Genomic DNA, 21,411 nt, shown 5'->3' with positions numbered 1-21,411 from the left:
AGACACCCACTGACACCTGTCCCGCAGACACTCAAACCCACCTGTCCCGCAGACACCCAAACCCACCTGTCCCAAAGACACCCAAACCCACCTGTCCCGCAGACACCCACTGACACCTGTCCCGCAGACACCCACACGTGCCTGTCCCGCAGACACCCAAACCCACCTGTCCCGCAGACACCCAAACCCACCTGTCCCGCAGACACCCACTGACACCTGTCCCGCAGACACCCACTGACACCTGTCCCGCAGACACCCACACACACCCGTCCTGCAGACCAACACACACACATGTCCTGCAGACACCCACTGACACATGTCCCGCAGACACTCAAACCCACCTGTCCCGCAGACACCCAAACCCACCTGTCCCAAAGACACCCAAACCCACCTGTCCCGCAGACACCCACTGACACCTGTCCCGCAGACACCCACTGACACCTGTCCCGCAGACACTCAAACCTACCTTTCCCGCAGACACCCAAATCCACCTGTCCCGCAGACACCCAAACCCATCTGTCCCGCAGACACCCAAACCCACCTGTCCCGCAGACACCCACTGACACCTGTCCCGCAGACACCCACACGTGCCTGTCCCGCTAGACACCCACTGACACCTGTCCCAGAGACATCCATGTCAAATCCATGTCTGTCCCGCAGACAGTGAAGAAGAGGAGAGAAGGAGACAGTGAATGAAAGAATTTGGTATGGGTCTCAAACCCACCTGTCCCTGCAGACACACCTCCTTCCCCATCCAGTTCTCTGATTAGGTGGTGTCAGGCATCTTGGCTGCCACCCCAGTCATAAACCGTTCTCCTGCCCGGTAAACAAGACATTGGGACAGACCGGTGTTCAAAAGGCCCTTAACAGCTGTGTCCCTGTTTGACAGATATGATGCGGTGCTGCAAGGTGTCACGCCTATTTACATTCACCCCGTCACTGGTACTCTGTTACATCAGTGTTGACATCCCACACCCACTGATATCTGGGGGTCAATCTATGTGACACTTTGGCTGGTAGATGTAGAATTACTCAATTACATCTATCTATGTATAGTCCTTTACCCCTACCTACATGTACATATTCCTCAAAACTGTTTATTATGATGTATAGTCACTTTACCCCTACCTACATGACCTTTACCAATTAGGTTTTGATCTATGAAGGTGAGGACATACATGTACATATTTTCCCAGAGTCTCCACCTTCTTTAGAGGTATGCTCTCCCCACCATAGATTTGAACTGCCTGGCAACCAGACACCTCGCTCCGGACAAATGCTAGGCAATTCCCACAGACGTTAGTTTCCTCTGGTCGCGATCTATGTATAGTCCCTTTACCCCTACATACATGATCCTTCACCAAAACGCTGTTTATTATCATTCGGGTCCGTTTGATTGGTCCAGAAACGGATGGGTTGGGCCAGTGCCAGAACACGTGGGTAAAGCGGCTGTTTGAGAATGTGTCAATTACCTTTGATACTCTGATCGGTTGGGGATGAACCATTCACTGATGTTTGGTACAACGCCCTCAATCACCAACTAACCTGTTTATTATCAATGATGGCAGTCTTTACAGAGCAGATGTAAAAAATAATCGTCACGCTAGGATTTGAAAGCATACATACATGTACATATTACCATTGCCCAGAGGGACTGTCCATCCATGTCAAATCCATGTCTGGAAGTGTGCAGGTGCTTTGACAGAAGAGGAGAGAAGGGAGACGGTGAATGAAAGAATTTGTATAGTCACTGGGTCCTCGGATCCTCAATTTTATTATCAGCTGCACCATCGAGAGCATCCTGACTGGTTGGTATGGCAACTGCTTGGCATCTGACGGAAGACCTCATTTAGAGGTTTATTATCTATGTATAGTCCAGTACATCACTGGGGCAAAGCTTCCTGTCATCCAGGACTCCTATACCAGGTGGTGTCAGAGGAAGGCTCTTTGTAAAGACTCCAGCCACCCCAGTCATAGACTGTTCTCTCTGTTACCGCACGGCAACGGTACCGGAGCACCAAGTCTCGGTTCAAAAGGCTCCTTAACAGCTTCTATTATCTATGCCATTAGACTCCTGAACAGTTAACCAGATGTCTACCTGGGCTATTTACATTCACCCCCATACATTTAACACGGCTGCTACTCTGTTTATTATCTATGTATAGTCACTTTACCCCTACATACATGTACATATTACCTCATTTACCTGTTTATTATCTATGTATAGTCACTTTACCTCTACATGTACATATTACCTAATTTACCTGTTTATTATCTATGTATAGTCACTTTACCCCTACCTACATGTACATATTACCTCAATTACCTGTTTATTATCTATGTGTAGTCACTTTACCCCTACATACATGTACATATTACCTCAATTACCTGTTTATTATCTATGTATAGTCACTTTACCTCTACCTACATGTACATATTACCTCAATTACCTGTTTATTATCTATGTATAGTTACTTTACCCCTACATACATGTACATATTACCTCGACTAACGTGTACCCCTACCTCCATGTACATATTACCTCAATTACCTTGACTAACCTGTTTATTATCTATGTATAGTCCCTTTACCTCTACCTACATGTACATATTACCTCAATTACCTGTTTATTATCTATGTATAGTCACTTTACCCCTACATACATGTAAATATTACCTCAATTACCTGTTTATTATCTATGTATAGTCACTTTACCCCTACCTACATGTACATATTACCTCAATTACCTGTTTATTATCTATGTATAGTCCCTTTACATGTACATATTACCTCAATTACCTCAACTAACCTGTTTATTATCTATGTACAGTCACCTTGACTAACATGTACTCACACATTGACTCGGTACCGGTACCCCCTCATTATTGTTATTTTATTTTCTAACATTTTCTTTATTTTGTATTCATTTTGTTAGCAAATATTTTCTTACTTAACCAACAATAATAATAAAAAACTGTTTTAAGAGCTTGTAAGTAAGCATTTCACGGTAAGGTCTACTACACCTGTTGTCTTTGGCCCATGTCACAAATACAATTTGATTTGAGAAAGAGAGAGAGATGGTGAAGTGCCTTTGGGGTTTCAGTCCCTGACTGGTCCTATATCTCTAAGGGGTCTGAAAGGAGAGGGCAGGCTACATTATCCGTCAACTCACTTCTCACCATCTGGACACAGAACGGGTTGTTGACGAGAAGGTGTGGGTCGTGGGGGAGAGGCGCGCGACCGGCTGTCACCTTCCTCCTGGGTGTGACAACCATCATTTAGGTTAAGAGGCCACGCCCACACGAGGGTGAAAACAAATACACAACCAGGGGAAATGTCCGGCTTCTGAATAAACAAACGGAGGGTCTGTCCTGGCGATCAATTACGAAATAAACGTTCTAAAGGTGTTAACTTCCTCATGTGAGGACCAATTAAAGCCTAATCCAGGCAACCCAGTACGAAAATATCGCGCCACCAAATATTAATTATAGGCGTATAATGTTTATTTTACATCCTAAATATGTTTTATTTTATTATTGAACCTTTATTTAACTAGGTAATGCAGTTAAGAACAAATTATTATTTACAACGACAGCCTTACAAAAGGCCTCCTGCGGGGACATGGGCTGGGATTTAAAATACAAAAATAAATACAGGACAAAACACACATCACGACAAGAGAGACGACGCTACATAAATAGAGACCGAAGGCAACAACATAACAACATCAAAGGGAACAACCTGGACATGAGGGGGCGTGCAGTGTGAGTGTTGTTGGTATTACTGTCCTTGTGGGGACCAGAAGTCCTCACAAGAATACTGAAACAAGAAACATTCGGACAATTGGGGACATTTCGCCAGTCCCCACAAGGAAAATTGATATTTCAGGTTTAGGGGTTAAGGTTGTATTAAGGGTTAGGGAAAATATAATTTTGAATGGGAATTATTTGTTTGGTCCCCACAAGGATATTAAAACAAACGTGTATGTGTGTGTGAAACTCACGCCCCTCAAAGCACCAGCCCACGATAACGATTGGTTTGGGGGAAATAAAAGGGGGAAACGTTTGAATAAAACCCCTCTGGTGCCTGCCTGGTGGTATGAATGGAACTTCGACCAGGACAGCAGCAGCAACTGATGCCGTCTGTCTTATCCGCGCTGAGGGAAAACCGTTAGAAACCGTTGGATATCTCAAGAAATAGAAGGGGGATGCAAGCACTTTTTGGTGAATCACTAACATGAGCTTGATTTTTATTTTTATCAGCATTTTTACATTTTACGAGTGACTTCAAAGTTTTTTTGGTTTTATTTTTTATTGTTTAATATAGCCTATATTTTTATTTAAATTGCATTCCTTTTCCCCCCTAATGGATGGGATTGAAGGCGAATGACGCACCACACTGAAATGATTTAAATGTTTTACGCGTTCTAGTGTGGAGGCATTTTGGAGTGGTCGGACAGCCCACGTCAAGCTCTAGAACCTTTGGAACACCTGATTCTTCTGTCGATAACACACTGATGCCAAGTGGAACTCTTTCTCTCTCTGTTTACATTTTACTCTCTTTGGCAATTCATCCACTGCAACTTTTTCCATTTAGCTCACCAGACCAGACGCACTCTTGTTTAGTTTTTACCCTAAGGAACTATTAAATCGTTTTTTCCCCTCCCTTGAAATGACGAGCCAAAGTACTGAGAGAAGTCGGCCTCTAGGGACTCTGGCGTTGCTGCGTTCCGCGTTGCTGTTGGGTCTTCTTCACATTGGTGCACCAGAGGCGAGGAGGCTACGGGGCAGCCGCGCGCAACACCGGAGAGCCTCGGCCATGCCGTCCCCAACGTTAACATACAGGGACCGGGTAGTAGAGGGGACCGGAGCCGGTGAGAGCTTCCCGTTAGACTTCACCGCTGTCGAGGGAAACATGGACAACTTCATGACCCAAATTAAAAACCTGGCGCAGTCGCTTTACCCGTGCTCGGCGCAGAAGCTGGACCAGGACATGAGGCTGCACTTCTTGGACAATTCCTCTGCGACGTGTAACGATGGATCCCCAGCGGGGTAAGTGGAAGACTTTCAAGTTCGTCGTTTAAGTTCTGAATTGGCCCGAATTAAAGTCGCCCTAAACTTCACTTTTCAACATTTCACAAGTAGCCTAAACTCACATGACAATCACATACTTTTGTTGTGCGTTTTGACTTTGACACGTTTCAAGTTGTCTATCAAACTCTCAATGGTTGAGTGAAATCCAGTCCATCTATCACCGCCCCAACAACAACTTTTCCTGCCCTTCATGTCAATCCGAATGTGACCGAAATGGATGAAAAATGACAAGATCAGAGGACGGGCGCTTTCTGAGATCTATGTCGGAGACCGAGAGAGAGAGGGAGACCGGACCGCGAGATCAGATGCCTTTCATCAATGGAACATTTGACAAAAGGAATTTTGCGGAAGGAGAGCACGCGAGGCCACAGTGAAAATAATGTTTTTCATGTACAGCAGGCGACAGGCAATGTATAGTTTTAGTGGTGGTTGGTTGTTTATTTAGTGGCGTTTATTTGCGTAACAGGTCTAGGATCAGCTTACCCTCTCCAAACCCATATAACCTCAACCGTTTTGAAGGGAAAACGCAAGACTGATTTCGGATCAGAGTCTATAGGGACAAATTTCATCCTTTTGTAGGCTATTGTTGCCTTTGGCTTTATCCAAATGGTTTTCTAGACGTGCGTCATGATATTGCGCATTTGGAGAGAGACGTGAAATTGAGGAGGGGACGCTATATTAGAACGGAATGTAGCGACGCTAATGGATGATTGTGATGAAATACTGTGTGAAAGTAAAAACACTCCACGAAGCCGAAGCCCTGTTGTCCTCTCAGATCCACTTCCAGCTGTGCCCTGTTGTCCTCTCAGATCCACTTCCAGCCACTTCCATCCGCGACAGGTGCCCTGTTGTCCTCTCAGATCCACTTCCAGCCGCGACAGGTGCCCTGTTGTCCTCTCAGATCCACTTCCATCCGCGACAGGTGCCCTGTTGTCCTCTCAGATCCACTTCCAGCCGCGACAGGTGCCCTGTTGTCCTCTCAGATCCACTTCCAGCCGCGACAGGTGCCCTGTTGTCCTCTCAGATCCACTTCCAGCTGCGACAGGTGCCCTGTTGTCCTCTCAGATCCACTTCCTGACAGGTGCCCTTCCTCTCAGATCCTCTTCCAGCCGCGACAGGTGCCCTGTTGTCCTCTCAGATCCACTTCCAGCTGTGACAGGTGCCCTGTTGTCCTCTCAGATCCACTTCCAGCCGCGACAGGTGCCCTGTTGTCCTCTCAGATCCACTTCCAGCCGCGACAGGTGCCCTGTTGTCCTCTCAGATCCACTTCCATCCGCGACAGGTGCCCTGTTGTCCTCTCAGATCCACTTCCATCCGCGACAGGTGCCCTGTTGTCCTCTCAGATCCACTTCCAGCCGCGACAGGTGCCCTGTTGTCCTCTCAGATCCACTTCCAGCCGCGACAGGTGCCCTGCAGGAAAGCGTCAGCGACAGTTATAGGTTGATAGTGACCCAATAGAGCAAACATGGGTCGATGGGAAGAAAATAGGGTTTATCCTCAGTGTGACAGTCCAATGTTTTGGTCAAATAACTGTGATAATTGACTTTGTGAAGTAGTGCTTTGAAATCCTTATGTTGTTTCACACCATGGTTGCCAGGTGTTGAGAGAGAAAAGACGGCCTTTTGCCAGTTTTATTTTGTCTTCTCCAGTGTGAGAACAAGCTCACAAGTCAACTGAAGGTGGAAGAATAGAATAGGCCCTATGAACACAGTGTTATTCATCTTTAAGACGACTATTCCATGATGAATCAACGGGAGAGAACCAGGAAGAGAGCGAGATTCAGTTGATTCATCACAACGGAACCTCTCGTGATCCTACTCTCTTCCAAATAAAGACCTCAGACCCACAACGCTTTACATAGAGAGGGGGAGAGAATCAGCACAACAGCAATTGTGAGTGTCTCCTCTCTCCATCGATGTGACTGTGTGTGTCAGCAACATCCCAAACCACCAGAGACCTTCTCAATAGACCCTCACTTGTGGTGCGAGGCCATGCAAGGCCAGGCAGACACGCTCTGGGCACGCATGCCTGCTCTATCTGACAACCAGCAGAGAAAATTACAACCGTCGCTTATCCCGCCAACCACAAATTGCTAATTTCTCACGAAGGATCCAACCCTCTCTCAACCACACAGTCTGCCCTCGAGAGTTACTGCAGAGATCCATCCAGCACGCTGAACTTTATCCAAATACTCCACAACATTGCAATTGCATCTCTATTGACCAATTGAACCTCACTATAACTTCCAGCCCGGACTGGATTAGCTGTTGATACCTAGCAGTACCTAGCATGCTTGCTAACACCCACATGAGGGCGAAGCTAGCGTGGCTATATGTATAGTGGATCACTGCTGCTAAGGCTACACTTCTCCCGCGGCCAGAGGCATGTGTGTGTAAAAACCCATACAGGGGAGGGGGGTATGTTTCCACAACCAGGGGAGGGGGGTATGTTTCCACAACCAGGGGAGGGGGGTATGTTTCCACAACCAGGGGAGGGGGGTATGTTTCCACAGCCAGGGGAGGGGGGTTATGTTTCCACAGCCAGGGGAGGGGGGTATGTTTCCACAACCAGGGGAGGGGGTATGTTTCCACAACCAGGGGAGGGGGGGTATGTTTCCACAGCCAGGGGAGGGGGTATGTTTCCACAGCCAGGGGAGGGGGTATGTTTCCACAGCCAGGGGAGGGGGTATGTTTCCACAGCCAGGGGAGGGGGTATGTTTCCACAACCAGGGAGGGGGTTATGTTTCCACAGTGTCTGGGGAGGGGGTTATGTTTCCACAGCCAGGGTTCTGAGGAGGTGAGGCATTTACTCACAACCTGTGGTTCTGAGGAGGTTATGTTTCCACCCTGTGGTTCTGGGGAGGGGGTATGTTTCTGAGGAGGTGAGGCATTTACAACCAGTGGTTCTGAGGAGGTGAGGCATTTACCTCAGCCTGGGTTCTGAGGAGGTGAGGCATTTCCACAGCCAGTGGTTCTGAGGAGGTGAGGCATTTACTCTCCCTGTGGTTCTGAGGAGGTGATGCATTTACAGCCAGTGGTTCTGAGGAGGTATGTTTCTCTCAGCCAGGGGAGGGGGTATGTTTCTGAGGAGGTGAGGCATTTATTAGGAACAATGTGGTTCTGAGGAGGTGAGGCATTTACTCTCCCTGTGGTTCTGAGGAGGTGAGGCATTTACTCTCCCTGTGGTTCTGAGGAGGTGAGGCATTTACTCTCCCTGTGGTTCTGAGGAGGTGAGGCATTTACTCTCCCTGTGGTTCTGAGGAGGTGAGGCATTTACTCTCCCTGTGGTTCTGAGGAGGTGAGGCATTTACTCTCCCTGTGGTTCTGAGGAGGTGAGGCATTTACTCTCCCTGTGGTTCTGAGGAGGTGAGGCATTTACTCTCCCTGTGGTTCTGAGGAGGTGAGGCATTTACTCTCCCTGTGGTTCTGAGGAGGTGAGGCATTTACTCTCCCTGTGGTTCTGAGGAGGTGAGGCATTTACTCTCCCTGTGGTTCTGTGGTTCTGAGGAGGTGAGGCATTTACTCTCCCTGTGGTTCTGAGGAGGTGAGGCATTTACTCTCCCTGTGGTTCTGAGGAGGTGAGGCATTTACTCTCCCTGTGGTTCTGAGGAGGTGAGGCATTTACTCTCCCTGTGGTTCTGAGGAGGTGAGGCATTTACTCTCCCTGTGGTTCTGAGGAGGTGAGGCATTTACTCTCCCTGTGGTTCTGAGGAGGTGAGGCATTTACTCTCCCTGTGGTTCTGAGGAGGTGAGGCATTTACTGTGGTTCTGAGGAGGTGAGGCATTTACTCTCCCTGTGGTTCTGAGGAGGTGAGGGTTCTTTTTACTCTCCCTGTGGTTCTGAGGAGGTGAGGCATTTACTCTCCCTGTGGTTCTGAGGAGGTGAGGCATTTACTCTCCCTGTGGTTCTGAGGAGGTGAGGCATTTACTCTCCCTGTGGTTCTGAGGAGGTGAGGCATTTACTCTCCCTGTGGTTCTGAGGAGGTGAGGCATTTACTCTCCCTGTGGTTCTGAGGAGGTGAGGCATTTACTCTCCCTGTGGTTCTGAGGAGGTGAGGCATTTACTCTCCCTGTGGTTCTGAGGAGGTGAGGCATTTACTCTCCCTGTGGTTCTGAGGAGGTGAGGCATTTACTCTCCCTGTGGTTCTGAGGAGGTGAGGCATTTACTCTCCCTGTGGTTCTGAGGAGGTGAGGCATTTACTCTCCCTGTGGTTCTGAGGAGGTGAGGCATTTACTCTCCCTGTGGTTCTGAGGAGGTGAGGCATTTACTCTCCCTGTGGTTCTGAGGAGGTGAGGCATTTACTCTCCCTGTGGTTCTGAGGAGGTGAGGCATTTACTCTCCCTGTGGTTCTGAGGAGGTGAGGCATTTACTCTCCCTGTGGTTCTGAGGAGGTGAGGCATTTACTCTCCCTGTGGTTCTGAGGAGGTGAGGCATTTACTCTCCCTGTGGTTCTGAGGAGGTGAGGCATTTACTCTCCCTGTGGTTCTGAGGAGGTGAGGCATTTACTCTCCCTGTGGTTCTGAGGAGGTGAGGCATTTACTCTCCCTGTGGTTCTGAGGAGGTGAGGCATTTACTCTCCCTGTGGTTCTGAGGAGGTGAGGCATTTACTCTCCCTGTGGTTCTGAGGAGGTGAGGCATTTACTCTCCCTGTGGTTCTGAGGAGGTGAGGCATTTACTCTCCCTGTGGTTCTGAGGAGGTGAGGCATTTACTCTCCCTGTGGTTCTGAGGAGGTGAGGCATTTACTCTCCCTGTGGTTCTGAGGAGGTGAGGCATTTACTCTCCCTGTGGTTCTGAGGAGGTGAGGCATTTACTCTCCCTGTGGTTCTGAGGAGGTGAGGCATTTACTCTCCCTGTGGTTCTGAGGAGGTGAGGCATTTACTCTCCCTGTGGTTCTGAGGAGGTGAGGCATTTACTCTCCCTGTGGTTCTGAGGAGGTGAGGCATTTACTCTCCCTGTGGTTCTGAGGAGGTGAGGCATTTACTCTCCCTGTGGTTCTGAGGAGGTGAGGCATTTACTCTCCCTGTGGTTCTGAGGAGGTGAGGCATTTACTCTCCCTGTGGTTCTGAGGAGGTGAGGCATTTACTCTCCCTGTGGTTCTGAGGAGGTGAGGCATTTACTCTCCCTGTGGTTCTGAGGAGGTGAGGCATTTACTCTCCCTGTGGTTCTGAGGAGGTGAGGCATTTACTTCCCTGTGGTTCTGAGGAGGTGAGGCATTTACTCTCCCTGTGGTTCTGAGGAGGTGAGGCATTTACTCTCCCTGTGGTTCTGAGGAGGTGAGGCATTTACTCTCCCTGTGGTTCTGAGGAGGTGAGGCATTTACTCTCCCTGTGGTTCTGAGGAGGTGAGGCATTTACTCTCCCTGTGGTTCTGAGGAGTGGTTCTGAGGCATTTACTCTCCCTGTGGTTCTGAGGAGGTGAGGCATTTACTCTCCCTGTGGTTCTGAGGAGGTGAGGCATTTACTCTCCCTGTGGTTCTGAGGAGGTGAGGCATTTACTCTCCCTGTGGTTCTGAGGAGGTGAGGCATTTACTCTCCCTGTGGTTCTGAGGAGGTGAGGCATTTACTCTCCCTGTGGTTCTGAGGAGGTGAGGCATTTACTCTCCCTGTGGTTCTGAGGAGGTGAGGCATTTACTCTCCCTGTGGTTCTGAGGAGGTGAGGCATTTACTCTCCCTGTGGTTCTGAGGAGGTGAGGCATTTACTCTCCCTGTGGTTCTGAGGAGGTGAGGCATTTACTCTCCCTGTGGTTCTGAGGAGGTGAGGCATTTACTCTCCCTGTGGTTCTGAGGAGGTGAGGCATTTACTCTCCCTGTGGTTCTGAGGAGGTGAGGCATTTACTCTCCCTGTGGTTCTGAGGAGGTGAGGCATTTACTCTCCCTGTGGTTCTGAGGAGGTGAGGCATTTACTCTCCCTGTGGTTCTGAGGAGGTGAGGCATTTACTCTCCCTGTGGTTCTGAGGAGGTGAGGCATTTACTCTCCCTGTGGTTCTGAGGAGGTGAGGCATTTACTCTCCCTGTGGTTCTGAGGAGGTGAGGCATTTACTCTCCCTGTGGTTCTGAGGAGGTGAGGCATTTACTCTCCCTGTGGTTCTGAGGAGGTGAGGCATTTACTCTCCCTGTGGTTCTGAGGAGGTGAGGCATTTACTCTCCCTGTGGTTCTGAGGAGGTGAGGCATTTACTCTCCCTGTGGTTCTGAGGAGGTGAGGCATTTACTCTCCCTGTGGTTCTGAGGAGGTGAGGCATTTACTCTCCCTGTGGTTCTGAGGAGGTGAGGCATTTACTCTCCCTGTGGTTCTGAGGAGGTGAGGCATTTACTCTCCCTGTGGTTCTGAGGAGGTGAGGTTCTGAGGAGGTGAGGCATTTACTCTCCCTGTGGTTCTGAGGAGGTGAGGCATTTACTCTCCCTGTGGTTCTGAGGAGGTGAGGCATTTACTCTCCCTGTGGTTCTGAGGAGGTGAGGCATTTACTCTCCCTGTGGTTCTGAGGAGGTGAGGTCTCCCTGTGGTTCTGAGGAGGTGAGGCATTTACTCTCCCTGTGGTTCTGAGGAGGTGAGGCATTTACTCTCCCTGTGGTTCTGAGGAGGTGAGGCATTTACTCTCCCTGTGGTTCTGAGGAGGTGAGGCATTTACTCTCCCTGTGGTTCTGAGGAGGTGAGGCATTTACTCTCCCTGTGGTTCTGAGGAGGTGAGGCATTTACTCTCCCTGTGGTTCTGAGGAGTGAGGCATTTACTGTCTGTCTGTGGTTCTGAGGAGGTGAGGCATTTACTCTCCCTGTGGTTCTGAGGATTGAGGCATTTACTCTCCCTGTGGTTCTGAGGAGGTGAGGCATTTACTCTCCCTGTGGTTCTGAGGAGGTGAGGCATTTACTGTCTCCCTGTGGTTCTGAGGAGGTGAGGCATTTACTCTCCCTGTGGTTCTGAGGAGGTGAGGCATTTACTCTCCCTGTGGTTCTGAGGAGGTGAGGCATTTACTCTCCCTGAAATAGATGGTTCTGAGGAGGTGAGGCATTTACTCTCCCTGTGGTTCTGAGGAGGTGAGGCATTTACTCTCCCTGTGGTTCTGAGGAGGTGAGGCATTTACTCTCCCTGTGGTTCTGAGGAGGTGAGGCATTTACTCTCCCTGTGGTTCTGAGGAGGTGAGGCATTTACTCTCCCTGTGGTTCTGAGGAGGTGAGGCATTTACTCTCCCTGTGGTTCTGAGGAGGTGAGGCATTTACTCTCCCTGTGGTTCTCCCCTTGTTTCTGTGGTGAGGCATTTACTCTCCCTGTGGTTCTGAGGAGGTGAGGCATTTACTCTCCCTGTGGTTCTGAGGACATGCAGCCCAAAGGTGAGGCATTTACTCTCCCTGTGGTTCTGAGTGTCTGTGTGTCTGATTTGTTTTACTCTCCCAACCTGGCGTCCCTCTCTGACTCTCTCCTGTCATTTTTAAATGTTCAACCTGGGTCCCTTCTACTCTCCCTGTTTCATTTTTAAATGTTCAACCTGGGCATCTGAATACTCTCTCCTGTTTCATTTTTAAATGTTCAACCTGAGCCAAATGTTTCAAAAGTTCAACCTGGACCTCACACATTTACTCTATGTTTCTTTTTAAATGTTCAATGTAGATCATTCTACTCTCTCCTGTGGTGTCTAAATGTCTGTCTGTCTGTCATGTTACTGTCTGTTTGTGTGTCTGTCTGTTCAACTGCTGTCCCCACTGTCTGTCTGTCTGTGTTGAACTCGTGATTCTGTACTGGCCCTTTTCAATGAGGAGTGTGGGCTTTACTTGGCCCACATTTTTAACATGTTAACATTGACAAACCAAAGTGAAAAGTAGATATTTACATTTCACTTAAAACTTTCTTTTGTCTGTCTGGTACTACATGTCTGTGCAGTCTGTGGCTGTCTGTCTGTCTGTCTGAGAGTCTGTCTTCTGTCTGTCTGTCTGTCTGTCTGTTGTGTGCTTCTTTCAATTCAAGGGCTTTACAGGCATTGGCATGGGAAACATGTTAACATTGACAAAGCTGTGAAATGATAATAAACAAAATTGACCTAAACAATACAAATGAACAGTAAACATTGGACTCACAAGAAGTTCCAAAATGAGGTAATGGACATTTCAAATGTCTAATGTCTATATGACAGTGTTGTGTAGGTGGATGTTAAAATCTCTTATTCTCTGTGTCAGGTGTCTCTGTCTCTCTGTGTTTCCAACAGGTCTGTGTAGAGACACAGTTGATCCTCTGTTAACTGTGTAGGTGGGTATATCTCTCACTGTGGAGATGGATCTGCAGGACAGGAGCAGGAGTCTGTGTGGTGATGGATGTTCATGCCATCACCTGTGTGGTCTGGTACAGCACAGTTGTTTACTCTCCCACATGTGGTTCTGTGGAGGTGATGGTATTGTTCTATGTGTGTGGTCTGTGTGTCTGAGGTACTGTGTGTAATGTTGTTCTCTGTGTCTGTGTGTCTGTGTGTCTGTGTAGTGTCTGTGTTCTGTGTGTCTGTGGTCTGTCTGGATGGTACTGTGTGAGGTCATTGGTACTGTTGGTCCTGTGTATGTCTGAGTCTGTGGTGGATGGTATTTACTGTCTGTGTGTGTGTTCTGTGTGTCTGGATGGTACTGTAGTGTCTGTGTGTCTGTGTGTTCTGAGGTGGATGGTATGTAGTCTGACTGGTCTGAGTGTCTGGTGGATGGTCTGTGTGTAATGTTGTTGTCTGTGTGGTTCTGAGTCATGTCTGTTGTGAGTGTCTGTGTGTACTGTGTGTCTGTGGTCTGCCAGGTGGACCACTAGTCATCAGTTGGTCTGAGGTGAGGTGTATTGTAACTCTCCTGTGGTCTGAGGCCTTTGTTGGTCTGTGAGGTGGACTAATCCATTTGTTGGTCTTAATATAATGGCCCTGTGGTTCCTGAGGTGGATAGGCATCCAAACAGGCCCCCTGTGGTGTCTTAGGCATCTGAATGGGCTCTGTCTGTCTGTTGGTTTTAGCTGGAAACCAGAGCCAAATGTTTCAAGTGTAGTTCAAAGCAGAAGGTCCTAAAGGACCTCACACATTCTGGAGGGTGATAACACAAACCCAACCAAGTGGTGTGTGAATGTAGATTCCCAGAAATTACTGTTGTGGTGTGTGTGTGGATTGTATGTAATGTTGTTGTGTGTGTGTGTGTGTGTAATGTATGTGTGTTGGTTTGTGGATTGTGTGTGTGTGTGTTGTTGGTCTGTGTAGGTGGATGGTACTGTGTTTAATGTTGTTGGTCTGTGTAACCTGATGGTCTGCCAACACTGCTTTCCCCACAGTTTTAAAAAAAAATCCTGTGTAACCTGACATTGAACTATGTGATTCTGTCAGATGGCCCACTTTGAAATGTTGTTGGTCTGGTAGTGATGGAGTCACACACACTGGTCTCTCCACACATTTTGTAGGTGGATGGTACCACACTCACACCACACACATTTTTAGGTGGATGGTACCACAATGTTGTTGTCTGGTCTGTAAATGGTTTGTTTTTGTTCATGTGTGTCCTGTATAATGGTCTACATCAAGGTATCTAAAGGTTCAGCAGGAGATGGCTGATATTCTTGGAGGGGATGAGTTGAAATGTTAAGACTGTCAATGGCGTACTCTGCTGTTTGTCTGTTGTGTATTTTTCCAAGGCATGTTTAAGGGCAGAACGCTGTACAGCCGACAATGTGCCTCATTTTAAAGTTTTCAACCTGTGTTTAGGTGGATGGTACGTTTGAATGTTGTTGGTCAGGTGGATCACTGTGTTTTGTTGGTCTGTGTTGTGAGCTGTGTTCAATGGCTGAGAAATGACCAAAGTTAAAAGTTGTTGGTCTGTGTAGGTGGATGGTACTGTGTGTAATGTTGTTGGTCTGTCTTAACTGTCTGTCTGTGGATGGTACTGTGTTATGTTGTTGGTCTGTGTTGTGGTGTTGTTGTTGTCTGTGTAGGTGGATGGTACTGTGTGTAATGTTGTTGGTCTGTGTAGGTGGATGGTACTGTATGTAATGTTGTTGGTCTGTGTAGGTGGATGGTGTGTAATGTTGTTGGTCTGTGTAATGGTTGTTGGTCTGTGTAGGTGGATGGTACTGTTTCAACAGACAGACTTGTGACACCAGGTTCCAGACAATGAGGAGATTCATGAGCTCCCTCAAGTGGCCACACACCAGAACAGGTCAGCACACTGTTATAAACACTTATTACAAGCTCATAACATGTTTATTAATGGTAATAGAGAGTAATACTGTTTCTATAACCTCTGCTATTGGTGTTCAGAGTCAGACTTCACCAGATGGTACAGCTGTCCACACTGTACAACAAGCTTATAACATGTTTATGAACTAGTAATAATAACTAGTATTAAGTGTTATAACCAGTCAAAAGTAGGCTTATGATTTGTCTGTTCAGGGAGATGCTGCACAAATGAATTGACTCTTTAAAAACCATTGGTCCAGTACAGGCTGTAGAGGGAAAAGATCTCAGGCCATATAAATGTTAGTGTTTCCCATTAATCAGTAGAACTCAGTCAGTCTGTCTGTTTTAGTTACCAAAATTAGTCTCACACTCACAAGTACCTCTGTGTGTCTCCCCCTCTCTGAGTCTCTGTCTCTCTCTGTTTCTGGGTCTTTATCCTCTCTGTCTTCATTTCCATGGGTCTTTATCCCCTCTCTCTCTTCATTTCCATGGGTCTTTATCCCCTGTCTGTGTGTCATTTCCATGGGTCTTTATCCCCCCTGCTATCTCTCTCTCTGATTTCCATGGGTCTTTATCCCCTGTCTGTGTCATTTCCATGGGTCTTTATCCCCTAGTCTCAGTTGACTGGGTCTTTATCCCCTTCCATGGGTCTTTATCCCCTCTCTCTCTTTCATTTCCATGGGTCTTTATCCCCTCCACTTCATTCCATGGGTCTTTATCCCCTGTGTCTGATTTCTGGGTCTTTATCCCCTCTCTCTGTTCATTTCCATGGGTCTTTATCCCCTCTCTCTCATTTCTGGGTCTTTATCCCCTGTATTTCCATGGGTCTTTATCCCTGTGGGTCTTTATCCCCTCTTTCATTTCCATGGGTCTTTATCCCCCCTCTCTCTCTTCATTTCCATGGGTCTTTATCCCCCTCTCTCTCTTCATTTCCATGGGTCTTTATCCCCTCTCTGATTTCCATGGGTCTTTATCCCCTCTCTTTTTTCCATGGGTCTTTATCCCCCTCTCTCTCTTCATTTCCATGGGTCTTTATCCCCTCACTCTTCATTTCCATGGGTCTTTATCCCCAAACCTTCATTTCCATGGGTCTTTATCCCCCTCTCTCTCTTCATTTCCATGGGTCTTTATCCCCCCTCTCTTCATTTCCATGGGTCTTTATCCCCTTCCTTCATTTCCATGGGTCTTTATCCCCCTCTCTCTCTTCATTTCCATGGGTCTTTATCCCCTTCTCTCTTCATTTCCATGGGTCTTTATCCCCTCTCTCTTTCATTTCCATGGGTCTTTATCCCCTCTTTCATTTCCATGGGTCTTTATCCCAATTTCATTTCCATGGGGGTCTTTATCCCCCTCTCTCTTCATTTCCATGGGTCTTTATCCCCTCTCTCTCTTCATTTCCATGGGTCTTTATCCCCTCCCATTTCCATGGGTCTTTATCCCCTCTCTTCATTTCCATGGGTCTTTATCCCCTTTCTCTTCATTTCCATGGGTCTTTATCCCCTCTCTCTCTTCATTTCCATGGGTCTTTATCCCCCTTCTCTTCATTTCCATGGGTCTTTATCCCCCTCTTCATTTCCATGGGTCTTTATCCCCCTCTCTCTGTTTCCATGGGTCTTTATCCCCTCTCTTCATTTCCATGGGTCTTTATCCCCTCTCTCTTTCATTTCCATGGGTCTTTATCCCCTCTCTCTTTCATTTCCATGGGTCTTTATCCCCTCTCTCTCTTCATTTCCATGGGTCTTGGGTCTTCTTTATCCCCTCTCTCTCTTCATTTCCATGGGTCTTTATCCCCTCTCTCTTCATTTCCATGGGTCTTTATCCCCTTCTCTCTTCATTTCCATGGGTCTTTATCCCCAGTTCTCTCTTCATTTCCATGGGTCTTTATCCCTCTCTGCTTCATTTCCATGGGTCTTTATCCCCTCTGTCTTCATTTCCATGGGTCTTTATCCCTGTCTCTTCATTTCCATGGGTCTTTATCCTCTCTCATGGGTCTTTATCCCCTGTTCTTCATTTCCATGGGTCTTTATCCCCTCTCTCTTCATTTCCATGGGTCTTTATCCCCTCTACTCTTTCATTTCCATGGGTCTTTATCCCCCTCTTCTCTTCATTTCCATGGGTCTTTATCCCCTCTCTCTCACATTTCCATGGGTCTTTATCCCCTGTCTCTTCTCATTTCCATGGGTCTTTATCCCCTAATAGTGATCTTATTTCCATGGGTCTTTATCCCCTTCTCCAGAACACTCTCTAACATTTCCATGGGTCTTTATCCCCTTCTCTCTCTCTTCATTTCCATGGGTCTTTATCCCTGCTCTCTCTTCATTTCCATGTCTGTTTATGAAAGTAATAATAACTAGTATTAAGTGTTATAACCAGTCAAAAGTAGGCTCTCTCTTCATTTCCATGGGTCTTTATCCCCCCTCTCTTAAAAACTCTCATTTCCATGGGTCTTTATCTCATTTCCATGGGTAAATTTATCCCCTTCTCTCTTCATTTCCATGGGTCTTTATCCCCTCTCTCTCTTTTCATTTCCATGGGTCTTTATCCCCCCCTCTCTCTTCATTTCCATCCCCTCTCTTTATCCCCCTCTCTCTCTTCATTTCCATGGGTCTTCATCCCCTCTCTCTTCATTTCCATGGGTCTTTATCCCCCTCTCTCTCTTCATTTCCATGGGTCTTTATCCCCCTCTCTCTCTTCATTTCCATGGGTCTTTATCCCCTCTCTCTCTCTTCATTTCCATGGGTCTTTATCCCCTCTCTCTCTTCATTTCCATGGGTCTTTATCCCCTCTCTTTCCATGGGTCTTTATCCCCCCTCTTCATTTCCATGGGTCTTTATCCCCCTCTCTCTCTCTTCATTTCCATGGGTCTTTATCCCCTCTCTCTTATTTCCATGGGTCTTTATCCCCCCTCTCTCTCTTCATTTCCATGGGTCTTTATCCCCCCCTCTCTCTCTTCATTTCCATGGGTCTTTATCCCCTCTCTCTCTCTTCATTTCCATGGGTCTTTATCCCCTCTCTTCATTTCCATGGGTCTTTATCCCCTCTCTTTATCCCCCTCTCTCTTTCATTTCCATGGGTCTTTATCCCCCCTCTCTCTCTTCATTTCCATGGGTCTTTATCCCCTCTCTCTTCATTTCCATGGGTCTTTATCCCCCTCTCTCTTTCATTTCCATGGGTCTTTATCCCCCTCTCTCTCTTCATTTCCATGGGTCTTTATCCCCTCTCTCTCTTCATTTCCATGGGTCTTTATCCCCCTCTCTCTCTTCATTTCCATGGGTCTTTATCCCCCCTCTCTCTCTTCATTTCCATGGGTCTTTATCCCCTCTCTCTCTTCATTTCCATGGGTCTTTATCCCCTCTCTCTCTTCATTTCCATGGGTCTTTATCCCCTCTCTCTCTCTCTTCATTTCCATGGGTCTTTATCCCCTCTCTCTCTTCATTTCCATGGGTCTTTATCCCCTCTCTCTCTTCATTTCCATGGGTCTTTATCCCCTCTCTCTCTTCATTTCCATGGGTCTTTATCCCCTCTCTTCTTCATTTCCATGGGTCTTTATCCCCTCTCTTCTCTCATTTCCATGGGTCTTTATCCCCTCTCTCTCTTCATTTCCATGGGTCTTTATCCCCCTCTCTCTCTTCATTTCCATGGGTCTTTATCCCCCTCTCTCTCTTCATTTCCATGGGTCTTTATCCCCCTCTCTTCTTTTTCCATGGGTCTTTATCCCCTCTCTCATTTCCATCTTTATCCCCCTTCTCTTCATTTCCATGGGTCTTTATCCCCCTCTCTCTTCATTTCCATGGGTCTTTATCCCCCTCTCTCTTCATTTCCATGGGTCTTTATCCCCCCCCTCTCTCTTTCATTTCCATGGGTCTTTATCCCCCCTCTCTTCTTCATTTCCATGGGTCTTTATCCCCCTCTCTCTCTTCATTTCCATGGGTCTTTATCCCCTCTCTCTCTTCATTTCCATGGGTCTTTATCCCCTCTCTCTCTTCATTTCCATGGGTCTTTATCCCCTCTCTTCATTTCCATGGGTCTTTATCCCCTCTCTCTCTCTCTCTTCATTTCCATGGGTCTTTATCCCCTCTCTCTCTCTTCATTTCCATGGGTCTTTATCCCCTCTCTCTCTTCATTTCCATGGGTCTTTATCCCCTCTCTCTCTTCATTTCCATGGGTCTTTATCCCCTCTCTCTCTTCATTTCCATGGGTCTTTATCCCCTCTCTCTCTTCATTTCCATGGGTCTTTATCCCCTCTCTCTTCATTTCCATGGGTCTTTATCCCCTCTCTCTCTTCATTTCCATGGGTCTTTATCCCCTCTCTCTCTTTCATTTCCATGGGTCTTTATCCCCTCTCTCTCTTCATTTCCATGGGTCTTTATCCCCTCTCTCTTTCATTTCCATGGGTCTTTATCCCCTCTCTTCATTTCCATGGGTCTTTATCATTTCCATGGGTCTTTATCCCCTCTCTCTCTTTCATTTCCATGGGTCTTTATCCCCTCTCTTTCATTTCCATGGGTCTTTATCCCCTCTCTCTCTTCATTTCCATGGGTCTTTATCCCCTCTCTCTCTTCATTTCCATGGGTCTTTATCCCCTCTCTCTCTTCATTTCCATGGGTCTTTATCCCCTCTCTCTCTTCATTTCCATGGGTCTTTATCCCCCTCTCTCTCTTCATTTCCATGGGTCTTTATCCCCTCTCTCTCATTTCCATGGGTCTTTATCCCCTCTCTCTCTTCATTTCCATGGGTCTTTATCCCCTCTCTCTTCATTTCCATGGGTCTTTATCCCCTCTCTCTCTTCATTTCCATGGGTCTTTATCCCCTCTCTTCATTTCCATGGGTCTTTATCCCCTCTCTCTCTCTTCATTTCCATGGGTCTTTATCCCCTCTCTCTCTTCATTTCCATGGGTCTTTATCCCCCTCTTTCCATGGGTCTTTATCCCCTCATTTCCATGGGTCTTTATCCCCTCTCTCTTCATTTCCATGGGTCTTTATCCCCCTCTCTCTCTCTTCATTTCCATGGGTCTTTATCCCCTCTCTCTCTTCATTTCCATGGGTCTTTATCCCCTCTCTCTCTTCATTTCCATGGGTCTTTATCCCCCCACTCTCTTCATTTCCATGGGTCTTTATCCCCTCTCTCTTCATTTCCATGGGTCTTTATCCCCTCTCTCTCTCATTTCCATGGGTCTTTATCCCCCCCCCTCTCTCTTCATTTCCATGGGTCTTTATCCCCTCTCTTCATTTCCATGGGTCTTTATCCCCTCTCTCTCTTCATTTCCATGGGTCTTTATCCCCTCTCTCTCTCTTCATTTCCATGGGACTTTATCCCCCCTCTCTCTCTTCATTTCCATGGGTCTTTATCACACCCTCTCTCTCTTCATTTCCATGGGTCTTTATCCCCTCTCTTCTTCATTTCCATGGGTCTTTATCCCCCTCTCTCTTTCATTTCCATGGGTCTTTATCCCCCTCTCTCTCATTTCCATGGGTCTTTATCCCCCTCTCTTCTTCATTTCCATGGGTCTTTATCCCCTCTCTTTATTTCCATGGGTCTTTATCCCCTCTCTCTTCATTTCCATGGGTCTTTATCCCTCTCTCTCTCTCTTCATTTCCATGGGTCTTTATCCCCTCTCTCTCTCTTCATTTCCATGGGTCTTTATCCCCTCTCTCTCTCTTCATTTCCATGGGTCTTTATCCCCCTCTCTCTCTTCATTTCCATGGGTCTTTATCCCCCCTTCTCTCTTCATTTCCATGGGTCTTTATCCCCCTCTCTCTCTCTTTCCATGGGTCTTTATCCCCTCTCTCTCTCTTCATTTCCATGGGTCTTTATCCCCTCTCTTCTTCATTTCCATGGGTCTTTATCCCTCCTCTCTCTCTTCCTTTCCCTGGGTCTTTATCCCCCCTCTCTCTCTCTATTCATTTCCATGGGTCTTTATCCCCTCTCTCTCTTCATTTCCATGGGTCTTTATCCCCCCTCTCTCTCATTTCCATGGGTCTTTATCCCCTCTCTCTCTTCATTTCCATGGGTCTTTATCCCCATCTCTCTCTCTCATTTCCATGGGTCTTTATCCATGGGTCTTTATCCCCCTCTCTTTCATTTCCATGGGTCTTTATCCCTTTATCCCATCTCTTCATTTCCACGGGTCTTTATCCCCTCTC

At 47.2% G+C, this 21,411-nt stretch overlaps 1 protein-coding gene across 1 annotated transcript in view; it reads left to right on the top strand.

The window, feature by feature from the left end:
* The first annotated feature begins 4,112 nt into the window (after positions 1 to 4,112).
* The window catches only part of LOC135529208 (palmitoleoyl-protein carboxylesterase notum1a-like), a 65,583-nt gene continuing 48,284 nt past the window's right edge, over positions 4,113 to 21,411 (top strand). The window contains exons 1-3 of the mRNA XM_064958065.1: positions 4,113 to 5,051; positions 14,627 to 14,664; positions 15,152 to 15,247. Of these exons, the coding sequence (XP_064814137.1) occupies positions 4,672 to 5,051; positions 14,627 to 14,664; positions 15,152 to 15,247 (514 nt within the window). The 5' untranslated portion in view covers positions 4,113 to 4,671. The remainder of the gene's footprint in view (positions 5,052 to 14,626; positions 14,665 to 15,151; positions 15,248 to 21,411) is intronic.

Source organism: Oncorhynchus masou, unplaced genomic scaffold (assembly GCF_036934945.1).
Source record: "Oncorhynchus masou masou isolate Uvic2021 unplaced genomic scaffold, UVic_Omas_1.1 unplaced_scaffold_1119, whole genome shotgun sequence".
In the NCBI taxonomy this organism is placed as follows: Eukaryota; Metazoa; Chordata; class Actinopteri; order Salmoniformes; family Salmonidae; genus Oncorhynchus; species Oncorhynchus masou.
The sequence above is the reverse complement of the archived record's forward strand: the minus strand, read 5'-3'. Positions and strand labels throughout refer to the sequence as shown.